The following is a 17,662-nucleotide window of genomic DNA, read 5'->3' on the forward strand; positions in this document are numbered from 1 at the left end:
CAATGAGAGAATCATTAATCAGCTGCCTGCTGAATGCCCCCACTGGGGATTGAGCCCACACCGGGGCATGTGCCCTGACCTGGAATAGAATTGTGACTCCTGGTTCATAGTTTGATGCTCAACCACTGAGCTACACTGGCAGGTGACTTCTTTCTCAATAAAAATTGAGATTATAATATACCTCCTAAAAGGTATCCAGGTGGGACATTCTTCTCCTCTCACACCTCCCAAAAGAAAACAAAAGCTAAGCATGAACAAAATGAGAGTGAAACTTGTTTTATGTGTCTTTTCTGGAATAGTGACCGGGTCTGGGCCCTGGGAGTTGCTTTTGCCTGCCCCTGTGTCTGTAACAGTTTTCTGGGCACAGTTTATAAACCATTCAAATTTTACAAGACACATTATTTTATTAATATAGTGATCTCTCCCCACTACACCTAAACAAAGACCATGCTTACATAGAAATGTGAAGAGCAGAAAATGTTTGGCAGGCCCCATGCTGAGATATCACAGGCTGACCCACCTGCAGCCAAGGGCTTGCCAAAGGTCTGGCTATCACACTGAGGCATGAGGATCTGGGCAAAGAGGTGGCATCATTCTGCCCAGGGAAGTCACAGAACCCCCTCTGGGTTTGGTTGTGGGCTGTGCCAAAGCTCAACCCTTGCCTCGTCCCTGAGCACTAAGGCGTTAGTCCTTGGCTGCCAGGGTCATGGTTGGGAGGACTCCAGGAAGGTTGCTAGAGTGGCTTCACCAGGTCTCTTGGACTCTAGGTCATGGAGGGCACAGAGCTGCACGCCATCCTGGGCCAGCCGGGCCTGCAGCGTCGGCTCTGTGAGGACCCGCAGCTCATGCAGCCGTTCCCAAGAGCAGGAAAAGGCGTCGGGGCCCTCACCGCAGCCTCCAGCGGGAGGCACACTGGGGTAGCCTGGGTGGGCCATCAGCTCCGCTGTCAGGGCGTGACCTGTGGGTGTACCTTCCAGGGCCCGAGCCAGTGCTCCTGACACACGATGAGCAGACATGTGCCGGCCACAGGTGCTCAGACCCACGAAGGCATCGGTCCACCTGTGGATACCCAGGCATCAGAGCACAGACGAGCAGGACAGTGATGGGCAGGGCTAGGCCAAGGGCAGATGAGAAAGGTACTCAGCTAGCCAGCTGGACCCACTGGGACCTGAGCCAGGTAGGGAACAGGGCACAGCAGTTTGGGGGTCCTCACCTTAGGCCACTGCGGGAGAAGGGGCCCACAGCAGCCCGGGCATCGCGCTCCACTGCACACGCGAAGGCGCGAGCAGGGGCCTCCAGCCAAGTACAGTCGCCCAATCCTCGCTCCAGCGGCAGACGTGTGAAGCGCACCCCATGGGCCTGCAGCGCCTCTGCGAACACCTGGCACACGCCTGCGGGCGGGCGGGGCGCTGTCAGGGAGGAGCACCTCTCCCCACCTGCGAGCACCCCTCACCGCACCTGGGCACACCGTCCCCTGCCTGGCACCACCAACCTGGGAGCACGTGCACATGCTGGTGCCCGTCCACGTGGGTGGGTTTCCTGCCCAGTAATTCCTGGAAGCGACTCAGCTGGGCCTCCAGCTCTTCCCGCACCTGGAAGGAGAGGACTATGGCACCTTAAACGGCCGGGAGCAGCTACCGATGAGGACCAGCTACCCACCCCCCAACCCCCACCCCCGTGCCTCCGTGTGACTGCTCCAGAGTTGGAACCAGGCAAGCATCCAGAGCCCGCTCCCGTTCCCGCCCCTGATGGCGTCATGGTACCCTCTGGGAGGAGCCTTGGGGGATGTCCTCCTCCTGCAGCCGCACTTCCGCACCTGGGACAAAACTACATCTTTGGCTGCCACCGCCTCCCGGAATCCCATCTTGCCCAGGAAGAAGCCTTCGGGGCTGAGCAGCGACGAGGCGCCGTGGCGGGCCGGGCCCACCGGGCGGCCCTCGGACAGGTTGGCGTGGAGTCCCGTGGGGATTCGGTGCCTGAGGGTGGAACGCGAGCCGGAGCACAGGCGGCCACCGATCGGCGCCGCCCAAACCCCATTCTGACTGGGGCGGGGGGGGGGGGGGTGTCACTCCTCACCTGCGGGCCAGTTCCGCCGCGCTCTCCGCCGTCGCGCCGTTGACCAGCAGGGACACGCTGGTCACAGCTCCGGCCAGGAAGGCCTCCACGATGCCCTCATCCCGCCGCGGGCAGTACCCAAAGTCGTCCGCAGTCACCACCAGCCGCACGCGCGGCCAAGCCATCCCCCAGCCAGAGCGCGCGGCTGGGGACCTGATGGGAGTGAAGCGGCCAGTCCAGGCTCCGCCCTGAAACGCAGCCCCAGGCCCCTCCCCGACGCCCACACCCGGGCGCGTCCCCACTTCGCCTTTGTTCTTGCCACCTAGTGGCCCCGCCGTGGCCCTGCAACGACCTCCCGCCTCCCGGTGGGCTCCAAACCAAGCCGACCACGGCCAGGGCTAGATTTATTGCAACGCGACACTTTCAGCGACTGCAAAAATAACATTTAATATGAAACATGCAGAAGAGAAAGCCTGAAGAAAGAAATCTCTTACCCTTCCCGGAGATTACCACTGTCAATTTTCTGGGGACAGTGTCCTTCCAGTATTTTCCCTAAGCAAATAGACACACCTAATTCCTCTTCTCTCCTTCCCCAACTTTTGAGAAATAATGATCATATCAATGTTATCTCATTTTTGTAATGTTTCATTTTTTTAAAAAAATGTTTTTTATTGATTTCAGAGAGAGGAAAGAGAGATGGAAACATCAATGATGAGAATCATCGACCAGTCAGCCTCCTGCTTGTCTCCTGCTTGGGGCTCGAGCCCGCAACCCAGGCATGCGCCCTGACCAGAAATGGAACAGGACCTCCAGGTTCATAGGTCGAGGCTCAACCACTGAGCCACACCCGTCAGGTTGTATGTTTCATTTTTCATAGTGACTATGAACTTTTCCATGTTTTTATTAGCTCTTTATGTGTCTTCTTTTTCAAACTGCCTGTCTTTTACTGATTTTTTTTTTTAAGGAGTGGCTCGTGTGTGTGTGTGTGTGTGTGATTTGTAAAAGCTCAAACAATAAAATGAAAGAAAACATGTAATACCAATGGCTTCATTTGAGGAAGCATTAGCCCCTACTTCCATCTCTCCAGCTCTGTGCCAGACTACTTTTTACATTCACAGCCTCCTTTTTTTTCTTTTTTTTAAAAAATATATTTTATTGATTTTTCACAGAGGGGAAGGGAGAGGGATAGAGAGTCAGAAATATCAATGAGAGAGAAACATCAATCAGCCGCCTCCTGCACACACACACACCCCCCACTGGGGATGTGCCCACAACCAAGGTACATGCCCTTGACCGGAATCGAACCCGGGACCCTTCAGTCTGCAGGCCGACGCTCTAGCCACCGAGCCAAACTGGCTACGGCTCCTTTTTTTCTTTGTGGTTCAGAGACGTTTTCCTTACCCATGACTGTACAAATAATCACATAGTTGATAACCAGGGTTTTCATTATGATGTCTTGCTTTTCCCAATGGAAGTGCAGTATTTGTGTACCGCCTATGACATTGATGATGTCATTTCCATTTACCAATCTGTTTTATGGATGAAGAAGCTGAGGTTCAGAGAAGGTTAGTTTCTTCCCAAAGTGATCCTGCCAGGAGTAGTGGAGCTGGGACTGCCTCCGGAGCTCGGAGCCTGCATCTGCATCTGCTCTGGTCCCTTAGGCCCTGGCTGCCCCTATTTCAGGGGCCGCGAGGAAAGAGCTGAGCTAGAGAATAACAAATGATACCGATTTCTGTGAGGGCACAGTACGAAGTGGAGGCCTCAAAGAGCTCACTGAGCTCTTGGCGTAAGGACTGACTGTTGTGTTCAAACATGATTATTAAATCATCAGACCGCACCCTAGCCGGTGTTGCTCAGTTGGTTGAGCATTTTCCCGAGCACGGAGAGGTCCCAGTTTGGTTCCAGTCTCGGCACATGCCCGATTTGTGGGTTCAATCCTCAGTAGGGGGCATTCAGAAGGCAGCCAATTGATGTTTCTCTCTCCACCTCCCTGTAAAGTCAATAAAAACATACTTTATTTTTTATTTTTTAAAAATATATTTTATTGATTTTTTTACAGAGAGGAAGGGAGAGGGATAGAGAGTTAGAAACATTGATGAGAGAGAAACATCGATCAGCTGCCTTCTGCACAGCCCCCACTGGGGATGTGCCCGCAACCAAGGCACATGCCCTTGACCGGAATCGAACCTGGGACCCCTCAGTCCACAGGCCGACGCTCTATCCACTGAGCCAAACCGGTTTGGCCATACTTTATTTTTTTTTAAAAATCATCAGACCTCAATCAACCAGCATTCTCCACTAGGAAACTGATCCTGGAAAGGCCAAAGGTCTTTGAGTGTCTAAAGACTGGAAGAAGGAAATTAAAATTCACTGAGCATCTATTCTAATACTATGAGTGGTACTAGAAATATTAGAGATTAGGGGTGAGCACCTCAATCCCTAACTCCAAGGAGTGCCGCCTGGTAAAGTGTGGCAGAATCTGGAATGGGGTTTGCCATCATTCTGTTGGAGAAGGAAGGGTGAGCCTTTTGGGAAGGCTTCTCTGAGAGGTGACACCTGGGAAGGGGGCTGCATGAGGAGGAGTTTATCAGGCAGAGGGGGAGAGGAGGTAAAGATATATGGGGATCTTATGGGTTGTCGGGTGTGTTGTATGAAAATGTAATCTCCAGCCCTAACTAGTTTGGCTCAGTAGATAGAGCGTCGGCCTGCAGACTGAAAGGTCCCAGGTTCGATTCCGGACAAGGGTATGTACCTTGGTGTGCAGGAGGCAGCTGATTGATGTTTCTAACTCTCTATCTCTTTTCATCTCTGTAAAAAATCAATAAAATATATATTTTTAAAAAAGAAACTGTAATCTCCATATTCCCTGGGGAAGGACATTCAATTCCCTTTATAAAGGAGCAGAGATCATAGCGGTTGAGTCCACAGGCAGGAAACGACAGAGCTGGGAATGGAAGCTAAACCTGTGACTTAGAGCAGGAACTCTTTCCTCTGCGCTCAGGGAGACTGCAGAAGGGAGCGGGCTCAAGAGGGACCTTGGGGTTGTCCACAATGGGTGAGGGGAGGACACTGGAAAGAAGAGCCGGAGGCCCAGGGCTACGCAGGGACCCGATTGGAGCCGAAGAATGTGCTTGTGTCACTAGAGACTTTGACTTTGCCCCTTAGGCTCGCCTCCCTCGGGGCAGATAAAGGAGTGGGGGGATCAGAGTGGGGATCAGAGTGGGGATCAGAGCCGCTCACTCCTGGCTCCCTGGCTCCCTGGCTCCCTGGCTCTGAATGTGGGAGTGACAGAACTGGATGAATTAGGGGAGGGGCCATCGCGGGCCCCGCCCACAACCTTTGTGTCGGGGGAGCTGGAGAAAGGGCGCCGGTTGAGAGCCAATCAAGATGCCGCATGTAAATGACCCCGAGGGGCGTTCTCTGAGCGACTCCAGAACAGTGTCGCTGCCCCCCAGCGGGCAGAGATCGCACTGCCTGGCGCCATGCGAGGCGCTAACTTTGGTGAGTCGTGGGGTTCGGCCACGGACAGACGCCCGGGCGCCCGGGGTCTGGGAGGGGCGAGGATTGGAGATGGTCAAAGTCAGGATGAGGACGTCCTTGGGGACCCCAACCCCAACGGTTCCGGACACGGATGTGTATGCCGCAGCCCAGGGGTCTCCAGGAGCAACGGCAGGGCCAGACCCCGGAGGGACTTGGGGTGGCGGGAGCGAGGGACCTGTGGACCCGGGGCCTCTGACGCAGTGTCCTACAGAGGGACGGAGACTCGAACCTATGGAAGCCTGGGGAGAAACTCACGCCTTCTCCCCGCCCGATGCGGAGAGGCAGCCGCGGCCGCACGGCAAAACGGAAGAGAGAGGACGGCTGGCAGCCGACCGGTGCACCCACATCATGAACACCTGCCGCCACCACTCCGGATACCTGGCGGACGATGAGGCCGGCCACATCACGTACCGGGCCCGGGTAGGTGTGCCCGGGAGGGCCTGACTCTGAGGCCCGGCCCCATAGCTCCCTCGCCAGCCCCAGTGCCCCAGATCACAACACCCCTTCCTCATTTCCACTGCGCTGACCCCCTGCTGGGCCCTACTCGCCCTCAATTGCTTTTTCTTTTTAAAGATATATCAGCACATAGGTATTTTGAAACACATTTGTATTGATTTCAGAGAAGAAGGGAGAGGGAGAGAGAGAGATGGAAACATCAATGATGAGAGAGAATCATTGATCGGCTGCCTCCTGCACGCCCCCTACTGGGGATGAGCCCACAAGCAGGCATGTACCCTGGCGGGTAATCAAACCCTGACCTCCTGGTTCATAGGTCGACACTTAATCACTGAGCCATGCTGGCCAGGCACCCTCACTTTCATCCTACCTCCCCCTGACTTCCAGTGGCCTGGGAGGAGCTCAGTAGACTGGGGCCCAGAGTGGGATCATGGGGTTTATTCAAGGCTTAGGACTCAACCTGCAGAAGTAGCCGTGGGGTGTGCAGGGCTCAAGACCACAGGTGGTCTGTACAGCCCAGCAGTGGAGCAGGACAGACAGATGAGGAGCCCAAGTGAGGAGTCAGAGGGGTTTTGTGATCACCCACTCACTCCCTGTGGGAGGGCCAGAGGTGGGCTTTCAGATCCCCTTGTGCCCACAGTCATACAGCCTGAAGGTGGCAGAACCAGGGCCTAAACCCAGGGCTCTAAGCACAGTTCCTTCCGCTGCCCACCCAGCGCCTGGTGCTTTAGAAGGACCCCCAGGGGCCCTCCTGCTCTGGGGCCTTCCTGATCCCTGTGACATGCCTCTCTGCTCAGGTGCAGCCGCCTAAGAAGCCACCGTTCCTGAAAGTGGAGCAGCCCTCCAATCTGGGCCACGTGCCACACCCACCGTCGATGTATGGCCCCTCCGGCAGCTCAGGGCTTCGCAGCCACCGTGGGAGCACGAGGGACCCTCGGCCCTTTGGCAGTTTCCTGGATTTCCTGGTGGAGGGCCAGGTGCTAGAGAGCCTGCAGAGGGTGGTGGAGGAAGCAACTGAGCGCATGGCTACCATGAAGACAGAGGCTGGGGCGCCGCTGGTGGATGTGCAGGACCCAGTGGAGATGCCGAGGGGTGGGCGACGTGTGCGTGCCCGGCCCAGCCTCAGTACTGTGCACCGGCACCAGGTCCAGCCCAGCCTCTGCATCGGGCACCCCAACAACTACCCATCCTGCTCCAGCTCCATGTCTGACTCACATAGCAACGCCACAGGCGGCTACCCGGGTTCCTATGGCCGGGACAGCGACCTGGGCTACCGCGGCCTAGGCCCACTGCCACCCATAAGGGACAAACTGCTGCAGGAGAAGAGCCTTAAACGGCTGCTGCGGCTGGAGAACAGAGGGGTAAGATGTGGGGCCACGGCCTGGGGTGGGGAGGATGGAGCCCAGCCCAGAGCTCAGGGTCAAGCCTGGCTTGGCTGTTCCTGGACACCTCTGAGAATCCCCCTCTCTCTTCAGAAACGCCTGCCCTGCTCCCAGGGGGATTCTCTGCTGTGGGACTCACTGGGCTCAAGCTTGGGTACACCGGAAGCATCAGAGCTGGGGATTGGCGAGAGAGAGCTGAAATTCCTCAAGAGAGAGTTCAACAGGGAGATCAAGTCCTTGCTGAGCCAGTCGGAGGCCTTCAACCTGCCCGGCTACTCTTCGTTCCGTGAGCCCCATCGGACCCTAGACCTCCTGGCCAAGCACCATCTCTTCCCTGCCCTGCAGAGTGTGGTCAACCAGGCTGTGGACAAGCTCAGTGGCGCCCTCCGGCAGAACGGCTGCCCTCTCTTCCCATCAGAATGGGAGCCCATCACAAAGCCCAATTTAGAAATCACACCAGGCTCCAAACTGGCCACACCCAACCCAGAGGAGACCACTGACGATCTCCCCTCCACCGCAGCCTCCAGCTCCAAGATGACTGGAAGAAAAAACAAGCCCAGAACACGGGACAAGCCCAAGGAAGGTGGTTCCACCATGTCTAATGCCCAAGGAGCCACCAGATTTAGGCTCCAGGTGATACCCACTGAAGAGCCCAAGGTCCCCTCACCCCACACCAGGCAGGAAGCACCTGCCCAGTACCCCAAAGAACAGAGATCACCCCTCTTTTCTTCTGGGCCTCTGAGCTCCAGCCAAAGGGCCCAGCCCTGGCGGAGCCTACACATCACCCTGCCTGCCCCCGGGATCAAGGTAGAAGTGCCCAAGCAGACCCACCTGACCCAGGTCACAATTCCGCATACCTTCCACCACCTCCCTGCATTCGTACCACTCTCCTCCTTAGTAAGAAAGCTCACCCCAACACTCGCTTCACTGTATTCTGATGTGACTACCTCTAGGGCAAAGCTGGAAAGTTTAGGGGCAAACTTGGAGGGCAAAGGCCCTGTCAGCCACCATTCCTAAAAGCCGCTGTCACTGGCAGGTACCCATGGTTCAGGTCTCTCGCCCTGTACAGTGGAAACCACCTGAACAGCGGACAAGCTGATGGGGACTAGGAACCCTGGCCTAAATACTGCCAGGTGTTATGAAAGATGAATAAAGGCTATTTTTAATTCTGGGTATTCTTTTAACATTTGCATGTGAAATTGGAGACCGTCCCATGTGGAGAGGGTCCTGTCCCTTGTGGACAGCAGCCTGAGCTTAGAGTGGGGCTCTGCATCCTAGGTCTAATACCCTCTGGTCCTGCTGCCTGGGCCAGGGCTGCCGTGTATCTGCCCGGATAACAGGGATTTGACCAGGAAGGGTGTGGAGAAGATGTAGGTGGCTTCATCCTGGTGGGTCTCCAGCCCAAACCCAGACCCTCTCTCACCCATCAAGGCCCGGGCACACCTCCCTCCTCTGAACCCTGGCCTGGGCAAGAATCTGCTGGAACCTGGGTTGTCCAGGCTCCAGTTTGGCTGACAATGTGACTACGGTCACCTGCCTTGTCCTGTAGCCTGACTGGTGTGGCCAGTGTGATGAGAGTGTGACCAGTGTGACAAGTGGCCGACATGCAGGACCCGTGCTGAGCTGTTGAGCGGGAAGCAGAGCAGATGTGTTGAGGCCATACCCTTAGTGTGACAGGCCTGGTGTCCATGTGGGTGACATGTCGGGTGCTGTGGTGTGAGGGACATCCCAGGACAGCAAGAGTGGCATGACATGTCTCCCTTTCCCTCCCTGGCTGCTGCACAGAGCCCCCATTACAACAGGAAGAAGACGACACTGCCCTCCATCTCCTCCAAGTCCATATCCTACATCTCCAACCCCTGGTCTGAGGAGCTTATCAACGACATGACGGAGCAGGCTGTCTCCTTGCTTGTCTGCAAGTACAAGTTTGAGAGGAACCTCACCAAGCAGCTGGGCCTCATCTCCTTCCCCATCACGGAGACCCTCGTGGACCTCTTGCTGGGCTTCAAGAAAGTGAAAGGCTCCAACATCTGCCTGTCCTCGGAGGTCAACTGGAACGACCTGCTGCGCATGCTGGAGGAGGCCCAGTGGGCCCGGCATGTGTCCCTGGAGGCCTCCCAGCATGACGCCTCCCAGCACACTGCCTCCCTCCCAGGCAGCATAGACACCCCCTCCATATTGTCTATGCCGGCCACTGTCCTGGATCAGGTGGCCGAGGAGCCAGGCCCCCAGTTACCTACCCTTCAGGAGAAAGGTACAGCGGAGGAGCACAAGCCCACGAACCAGTTGGAGCCCAAGCCCTCCGCATCCCAGACCACTGGCACGGGCTTCAAGCAGCCTGAGCAAGTAGTGGACATGGGGGAGAAACAGAATAGGGAGGGGGAGGGGGAGGAGGAGGAAGAGGAGGAGGAGGACGAGGAGGAGGAGGAAGAAGAGGGGGAGGAGGAGGAGGAGGAAGAGGAAGAAGAGGGGGAGGGGAGGAAGAAGAGGGGAGGAGGAGGAGGAGGAGAGGAAGAAGAGGGGGAGGGGGAGGAGGAGGAGGAAGAGGAGGGGGAGGAGAACTATAACATTTTGGGGAGATGAGAATGAGACCCAGAGCACCCCTGAGTGTAGGCAGAGATCAGCCATTTCTCAGACGGCCCTGGAGATTGCCCGAGGCTCCCTAAGCTGAATCCAGTTCTGGATTCCCTACTCTCTCTCCTGCTCTAGGGAAATGTCCACCCAGCTGGCCCCTGATCTGAGCAGAGATCAGAACAGGCTAAATGCCCACAAGACGCTCTGCTCAGCCTCTCAAGAGATCGAACAGGGAGAATAAAGTTTCTGTTGATGGAGCAGTGTTCTCGTCTGGAGATTTCAGCCTCCCTTTCACACACTTGCTCACCTGCCCCTGGATAGCACATCCCAGCGGGCCAGGCCTGGCCGCCGCTGGCTTTCAGGACAGTTGGCAGTGCTCTGACCCCTGTGACCTCACATGCTCTGTTGAACACAAATCGCTGTTCATGGCTTTTCTGTCCTCCAGTCAGCATCGTCCCGGCTCTTCAGGCTTCTAGGGTTCATGGTCCCCTTCCATCACAGCCTCTTGTGCATCATGGCTTCTGCTTCCAGAGGCGGCTCCTCTGCCAAGGCACTTCCCCCCTCCCTTTGGCATGCCACACCCTCATATTCCTACCGAGGAGCCACCCTTTCCTGCTGCTGCTCTCAGGGCCACCTGTTTTCCTAATTTGGACTTCGTACCTCCACCTTCTGAATCTGGAGGTTCTATGCCAAGCCACATGGTGCTGCGGCTTGGTCAAGCTGTGGATTGGCTGCCCCAGGTTGGCCACTTGACTCTCCTTATTTCAGTGGTGCCGGACAGGCTGACTGTCTCCAGAAGGGTCTGTGGGCACGGCAGGTCTCATCTCCAAGGCTCTCTGGGGGCTTCTGGCCTTCCTGTGCCACCAGTGCTGCGCCCTCCTTCCCTCTGCCTTCTCAGGGCAGTCCGTCTGCTCCCCTGTTCAGGCATCTTTGCCCAGGGACCAGCTCCACCTCTCCCCTCACCACCCTTTCCCCATGGCTGAGAGACCACGCGAAGATGCTTCACATTGCCTCAGCACCCAGGGGCAGAGGCCAGGCCTGCGCAACGCAGCCTGGACATGCTCAGTGGCCCCCGGGGAAGGGCCGCTGGAGCCAGGCAGGGAGGACCTTCCGCACAACATCCACACCCTGCGCCTCAGGAGGAAGACTTACTACACTGCGAGTCAGGGGGATCAGAGCGCTAAGGTGGAGGCGGGGGTGGGGGGTGTGTCAGGGACCCACTTTACCACAGAGCTCTTTTGGAAGGATCTTTCAGGGAACATGCTCAGCCCATAAGACCCATTCCCTGAGGCCACCCACTGCCACCACCACCATAGTGTGGAGCCACGATAGCCGTTTTCCTGCACGTGGCCACAGTGCTGGGACCTATTGGCACAACTCTAGCCAAGCTAGGCCACTCCGGTTCTTTCCTAGAGATTCTGGTGCAGTTTGCCCTGACGGCTGAAGGCAAGCGTGGATGGTGAAGAGCAGCCATCTTCCACCCCTCTCCAGAGAGGGCAAGAAACGCTGATGGCAGGAGGGAGCCAAGAAGGGGAGCCCCAGGATTTGAGAGCGAGCAGCTGTTGATACCCGTCAACTTCGCAGGCCCCACTGCCGAGTCCTTAAGGAAGAACTGAACATATCCCCTCCCCAGCCTCCGAAGTACGTGCCCAGGGACTGTCCTGGGAGGGGAGCAGGCCCTTCCCCTTGGAAACTACTGGCACATGGTACTAGAGACACCTGACCTTAGCTCCTGTTCCAGGTGTCTTGCTGTGTGAGAAACCACTCTGAGACTTAAGTGGCTCCAAACCGTTTGTCATGATCCTGGATTTTATTTTATATATATATATTTTTATATATTTTATTGATTTTTTACAGAGAGGAAGGAGAGGAATAGAGAGTTAGAAACATCAATGAGAGAGAAACATTGATCAGCTGCCCTCTGCACACCCCCTACTGGGGTTGTGCCCGCAACCAAGTACATGCCCTTGACCGGAATCGAACCTGGGACCCTTAAGTCCGCAGGCCGACACTCTATCCACTGAGCCAAACCGGTTAGGGCTTATTTTATATTTTTTATCCTTATTCAAGGATATGTGGTGGTGGTGGTGGTGGTGTGTATGTGTGTCTTATTTATTCTTTTTTTAAAAAATATATTTTATTGATTTTTTACAGAGAGGAAGGGAGAGGGATAGAGAGTTAAAAGCATCAATGAGAGAGAAACATTGATCAGCTGCCTCCTGCACACCCCCTACTGGGGATGTGCCCGCAACCAAGGTATGTGCCCTTGACTGGAATCGAACCTGGGACCCTTAAGTCCGCAGGCTGACGCTCTATCCACTGAGCCAAACCAGTCAGGGCATATTCTTAATATTTTTATTGATTTCAGAGAGGAAAGGAGAGGGAGAGATGGAAACATCAATGATGAGAGAGAATCATTGATTGGCTGCCTCCTGCACACTGGGTATCCAGCCTGCAACCCAGGCATGTGCCCTGACCTGGAATGGAACTATGACCAGCTGGGTCATAGGTCAATGCTCAGCCATTGAGCCACCATGGTGAGGCTGTGTGTGTGTTTTTTAAAAAATTTATTAGGGGGGGGGGGATGGAAAGAGAGAGAAACATCTATGTGAGAAAGAAACATCAATTGGTTGTCTCCCATACTCACTTTGGCTGGGGATTGAGCTCACAACCTAGGCATATGCCCTAACCAGGAATGGAACCCGCAACCTTTGGTGTACAGGATGATGCTCCAACCAACTGAGCCACCTGGCCAGCGCTATTTTTTTTATAATCCACTTCTAGAGTAGGGTATTTATTATAAACTTGCTCAGTAGAAGAATAAGAGTCCATTTTGTTTATGAGATTGCAAAACACTCAAGAAGCTTGACTATTCAGACATGTATTGAACCTGGAGCCCACACAACACCAAAGAAATAGTGTTTTGAAACAAGAAGCAATTTTAAAAATAAAACTGACCATATAATAGGTTGATCATTTAGAGTCTAATTGAATTACAAAATATCTCCCCTAAAATGCTTTTTAATCTAACTAGGGGTTTGATTCACTAATAAGTCTAGAAATACAGTCTATTGTAGCCACAGACACCCACAAATATGCCATCGGGGAATGAAAAATTGTGTATTTTGAGGGTTGTGTTATTGGGACCATGACCTTCATTCCAGGGACCCCAAAGTTGCTTGTACTAACTCAGGAGAGGTCACCCGATTCCCAGAGAGAAACAGGAAGAGAACAAAAAGAATGAACACTTCCCTTTCTGACAACGGTCCCTTTCTGCAGGTGCCTGGCATGATCTGATATATAAGGCACAGTCACTTTCCTGTGTAGGGAATGTCTTGGAGGGGCCAGGGTATCAGAAGCAGGGACATCAGTTAGGATGGGGTGGTAGATATCTAGAGGGAAGATGGGGTGACTTGGATCAGGGTGGTGATGAGGGATGCAGGAGAGTTGCCTCCCTATCTTTTTTGGAGTCAGTGTTGGATTAGATGTGAGTGCAGCAAAGAGAGGAATCAGAGATGAATCCCAAGTTTTGGCCTTGAGCAACCGGTGACTGTTGTAAGTTTCCCACCCTTGAAGACCCATGCATGTCAGGAACCTGGATCACACAGTCGCCTACAGTCACTTTCTAACGGGGCTCTGGTTCCCTAAGAGCTTTAGGGCTTTCCGGTGAGAACATGCCATCACACCAAACACCACAGCTCCCTGCTGCCCTCTGCTGCCTGGTGGCAATAGTGTCAGGGAAGGAGTCGGTGAGAGGCATGTGGGTTCAGAAACCCCAGGGTCCAGGGACTGAGGTGACCCAACGTCAGAGAGGGGAGATGACCGAGTGACTGGGGGAGTATTGAATACGGGAGTCCGGGAGCTGAAGGGCCAGGCGATTCATTATCTGACATCTGTCGACTTTGTGACCACAACATTCAGTGGTCGAGCAACCTCAAGACCCTGCAGCTTCGGACCCAGGGGCTGAGGACAGAGGCCACGATTGCGGGCTCGGGGATCCAGGATGAAGAAGCTTCATGACCGGGTTCAGAGGCTGCTGTTGGACCCTTCCCTACAGCCTCCGCCGGCAGCTCTCCCACCGCTGGGAGCCGCACCAGCCTCCCTTGGCTGCTCATTGGTGAGGCGTCGGAAGCGTGGACCAATCAGAACCCTCCTCGTGTCTCCAGCTCCCTCCTCTGGAAAGCTGGCCGCGACGAGCCAATGGTAGGGCCGGCGGAGCGCGGTGCGGATCCGCGATTGGCTGCCGCGGGGGCTCGGTCCCAGCCGGATTGGCCGGCTGCGGAGACGGAAGCGGCTCGGGCCGGAGCTGGCGGAGCCCGGCCGGGGCGATGTGGAGCGCGGGACGCGGCCGCGCTGCGGGTGCGGCGCTGCTGGGGCTGCTGCTGGCGCTCTCGGTGCCGGGCAACGGCGCCGCCAAGACCGGCGCGGGGGTCGTGACCTGCGGGTCGGTGCTGAAGCTGTTCAACACGCAGCACAGGGTGCGGCTGCACTCGCACGACGTCAAATACGGATCCGGTGCGCGGGGCCTAGGACTGGGCATCGCTCGGGGGCGGGGCGGGAGCTGGGAGTTGAAGGCCGAGTGATGGTGGGGGGTCTGCGGCCAAGGGTCTGGGGGTGTCCTGGCTGGAGTTATCGGAGGACCGAGGAGGACAAGGGCCGGCGGTTGGAGGGGGTCGTCGCTGGGTTGGGGGCGAAGAGGGTGGTCTGAGAGTTCATCCGGGGACCAGGGGGGGAGCCGTTAGGGTATCGGGGTGGAGGCCGTCCTGGAAAGTTTATGGCGTTCGGGCTGAGGGTCGCGGGTTCCGGGACTGACGGCGACCCCGTGGGTGGGGTGGGGTGTCGCCCTCAGGCAGCGGCCAACAGTCGGTGACCGGCGTGGAAGCGTCTGACGACGCCAATAGCTACTGGCGGATCCGCAGCGGCTCGGAGGGCGGATGCCCGCGCGGATCCCCGGTGCGTTGCGGACAGGCGGTGAGGCTGACACACGTGCTCACCGGCAAGAACCTGCACACGCACCACTTCCCGTCGCCGCTGTCCAATAACCAGGTGAGCCCCTCCCCCGGCCCCAGACTCCTGGCTGGGGGCGGGTGGGTGAGGGGCCGGGGACAGAGCCTACGCTTCGTCTCACCTTCTCTGAGCCTCAGCTTCCCCTGGGAAATAGGAATTTACATTCAGAAATGTTTACCGAGCGCCCCCTCTCGGGGACACTCGGGACTCCTCCGAGGTCCCGCTCAGCCCAGCGGAAAGATGGACAAGGAAGCGTGTGATCTGAACCTGCTGGTAGCTCCGCTTCTGGGGGGCGAGTTGGACCCTGGAGGGGATCCACGTGGCCTTTGGGGTGGGGAACCCGAAAGGGAGGAGGAGCTCTCAGGCTTGGTCTGGAAGGATGAGCAGGAGTCCTCCAGGCCACGGAGAGGAGCAGAGCATCTTTCCAGGTCCCCGGAAGAGCTTGTGCATGGAGTTCACTGGAACTGGGTAGGGGGGAGGCAGGGAGGAAGTGGGGGTGGAACAGAGCGTTCTTGGGGCGGGGGGCTTGTTAGAAGAAAAAATACGAGCTAAGTAAAGACCTTGACTGTCAGCCTGAGGGATGGGACTTTATGTTGAGTTAGAGGGGTTAGGATGGAGGTAGGGGGACATAGAGGAGGAGAGAGGAGGCCTTGGCTCTGTGGGAGACAGTGGTCACCACCCAGACAGCTGGGGTGGGGTTAGCATGTGTTTGAAGAACCTGTGTTGTGAAGGCCCTACTGGGTATTGGGGCTGGGGTTGTGTTGTCCCATTTTGCAGCTGTGGAAACTGAGGCTCAGAGAGACAGGGAAGAACCTGAGGCCCAGTGGCCTAGGTGTGAGTGCTGCTGCCAGGCGAGTGACCACAGGGGACTGACTCAGTGTGCCCTCTGTGGTGACTACTGTCCTCCCCGCCCCCGAACCCATAGGAGGTGAGCGCCTTTGGGGAAGACGGTGAGGGTGACGACCTTGACCTGTGGATTGTGCGCTGCTCGGGGAAGCACTGGGAGCGGGAGGCCGCCGTGCGCTTCCAGCACGTGGGCACCTCTGTGTTCCTGTCCGTCACTGGCGAGCAGTACGGGAGCCCCATCCGTGGACAGCATGAGGTGCACGGCATGCCCAGCGCCAACACACACAATACGTGGAAGGCCATGGAAGGCATCTTCATCAAGCCCAGCGTGGATCCCTCTGCAGGTCATGATGAACTCTGAGTGCCGTGGATGGGTGGATGGAGGGTGGCAGGATTGAGGCGTCTGTAGGGCCACTCTTGGTGAAGACTTTGGGTTTGTAGGGGTTCTTAAGTGCCTTTGTTAATTAAAGAATGTTGGTCTGTGATTGTTTTGGAGTGAGCCTGGATGTGACCAGGAGGTCCCAGCTCTTTCCGGCCCAGTTCACCATCTCTTCCTCAGCACAAAACTGCACTCTCCCACACAGCTGAACAATTGAACCTGTCCAAACCCTTCTGGTGCCTTTCCATGCATTCCAGCACTGCTCTGCCACCCTTAGACTGTCTGATGGCAAGTGACCCTTCAACCCCGGAGCTTCACGAACCTTCCTGTTAAGAGCTGTGGCCAGGGCCTCAGCAGGATAAGTGGAAGCCCCACTCTTTTCAGCAGGGGTGAGATACAAGCTCTCCAGACCCCTCCTCATTCCTTGAGGTGAGGACCCCCACTCTCCTGACACCCCTCCCCTGGCAATTGTGAAAGTCTTTGACATTTGTTTTAATTTACTTTATATATATATATATATATATATATATATATATATATATATATGATTTCAAAGAGGAAGGGAGAGGGAGAGAGGGATGGATAGAAACATCATGATAAGAGAGAATCATTGATCAGCTGCCTCCTGCAGGCCCCATACTGGGGATCGAGCCCGCAACCCGGGCATGTGCCCTTGACCGGAATCAAACCCAGGACCCTTCAGTTCGAAGGCTGGTGCTCTATCCACTGAACCAAATCAGCCAGGGCTTTGACATTTGTTTTTAAGCAAGCACCAGGCCAGGATTCTGCCTGTCTGCTGGATATTAGCATCACAGGTTCTCTCACCCCATGCACTTCAGCCTGTCCAGGCATGTGAAATCTCAGGTTCCCACTACAACCTTCCAAGGTCCTAAGGAGATAACAAAACGTCAAAAGATATCGCATGGAAAGAGAACCTCAAAGAACTGCTACCTGCATAGATCTGAGAAAACTTCCTGGAAGAAGAGGCACAATTTAGTCAGGCAAAGCGTTACAACTTGAAAGCAGGAACAGTAAATAGGAGGGCACTAATAAAGGAAGGTAACAGTTAGCTCTGCTGGTGTGTGGGTGACCTCTAGAGGTTGTGGTGGAGATTACAGGCTCACTGGACTTGCTAAACACTCAGATGGGGTTGTGTGGGGAGGGTAGGGGCTTAGGGTTGCTGCTGGGGGAAGAGGGAGCCATATTCCTGAATGAATGTAAAAGAGTCCCAGGAGAGGCTGGGGGTAGAAACTGGCTGGAAGGGGGCTTGGAGGAGCGTGGGCATAACACCTTACATTTGAGAAATCAATTAACCTTATAGGGGTGGGAGAAGCTGTAGCTAATTTTGAGGCCTGAGGGGAGGGGCGTCCTGGGTAGGCCCGTCACCCCCACCCTCTCCCCTATGAGCTCCGGCTTCGCTCAA

At 55.7% G+C, this 17,662-nt stretch overlaps 3 protein-coding genes across 5 annotated transcripts; 2 read left to right on the top strand and 1 right to left on the bottom strand.

Annotated features, from left to right (window-relative positions):
* Nucleotides 1-260: 260 nt before the first annotated feature.
* On the bottom strand, nt 261-2,315 carry YDJC (YdjC chitooligosaccharide deacetylase homolog). 3 transcript variants are annotated; one of them, XM_036354240.1, is made up of 5 exons: nt 2,077-2,313; nt 1,817-1,976; nt 1,493-1,592; nt 1,214-1,409; nt 261-1,059 (listed from the first exon to the last, which is right to left on the bottom strand). In XM_036354240.1, exons 1-5 carry the CDS (start codon nt 2,238-2,240, stop codon nt 705-707), a joined length of 975 nt encoding a protein of 324 aa, XP_036210133.1. In that variant the 5' UTR covers nt 2,241-2,313; the 3' UTR covers nt 261-704. The 3 variants fall into 3 exon arrangements, with proteins under 3 accessions (XP_036210133.1, XP_036210134.1, XP_036210135.1); XM_036354241.1 differs by having other exon boundaries at nt 1,214-1,391; nt 2,077-2,312; XM_036354242.1 differs by having other exon boundaries at nt 891-1,112; nt 2,077-2,315.
* Nucleotides 2,316-4,208: 1,893 nt separating this feature from the next.
* CCDC116 (coiled-coil domain containing 116) lies at nt 4,209-9,899 on the top strand (the record flags this gene model as incomplete). Its single annotated transcript, XM_036354243.1, has 4 exons — nt 4,209-6,015; nt 6,849-7,412; nt 7,527-8,066; nt 9,219-9,899. Coding segments are annotated over exons 1-4 (2,358 nt in total), but the record flags the coding sequence as incomplete, so codon positions are not given.
* A 4,387-nt stretch (nt 9,900-14,286) lies between these two features.
* SDF2L1 (stromal cell derived factor 2 like 1) lies at nt 14,287-16,345 on the top strand. Its single transcript, XM_036354333.1, has 3 exons — nt 14,287-14,522; nt 14,857-15,053; nt 15,940-16,345. The coding sequence occupies exons 1-3, from the start codon at nt 14,336-14,338 to the stop codon at nt 16,219-16,221; spliced, it is 666 nt and encodes a 221-aa protein (XP_036210226.1). The 5' UTR covers nt 14,287-14,335; the 3' UTR covers nt 16,222-16,345.
* The last annotated feature ends 1,317 nt before the right edge of the window (nt 16,346-17,662 follow it).

This window comes from Myotis myotis, unplaced genomic scaffold, assembly GCF_014108235.1.
Source record: "Myotis myotis isolate mMyoMyo1 unplaced genomic scaffold, mMyoMyo1.p scaffold_m19_p_20, whole genome shotgun sequence".
NCBI lineage: Eukaryota > Metazoa > Chordata > Mammalia > Chiroptera > Vespertilionidae > Myotis > Myotis myotis.

Excerpts from the sequence above, each read along its gene's own strand:
- YDJC (XM_036354240.1), bottom strand. The coding sequence starts at position 2,240 with ATGGCTTGGCCGCGCGTGCGGCTGGTGGTGACTGCGGACGACTTTGGG. Across the intron at positions 1,593-1,816 it reads AAGATGTAGTTTTGTCCCAG|GTGCGGGAAGAGCTGGAGGC; the intron begins GTGCGGAAGTGC and ends CTCTCCTTCCAG. Across the intron at positions 1,410-1,492 it reads GCATGTGCACGTGCTCCCAG|CGCCCCGCCCGCCCGCAGGC; the intron begins GTTGGTGGTGCC and ends CCTCCCTGACAG.
- SDF2L1 (XM_036354333.1), top strand. The coding sequence starts at position 14,336 with ATGTGGAGCGCGGGACGCGGCCGCGCTGCGGGTGCGGCGCTGCTGGGG. Across the intron at positions 14,523-14,856 it reads CGACGTCAAATACGGATCCG|GCAGCGGCCAACAGTCGGTG; the intron begins GTGCGCGGGGCC and ends TGTCGCCCTCAG. Across the intron at positions 15,054-15,939 it reads CGCCGCTGTCCAATAACCAG|GAGGTGAGCGCCTTTGGGGA; the intron begins GTGAGCCCCTCC and ends CCGAACCCATAG.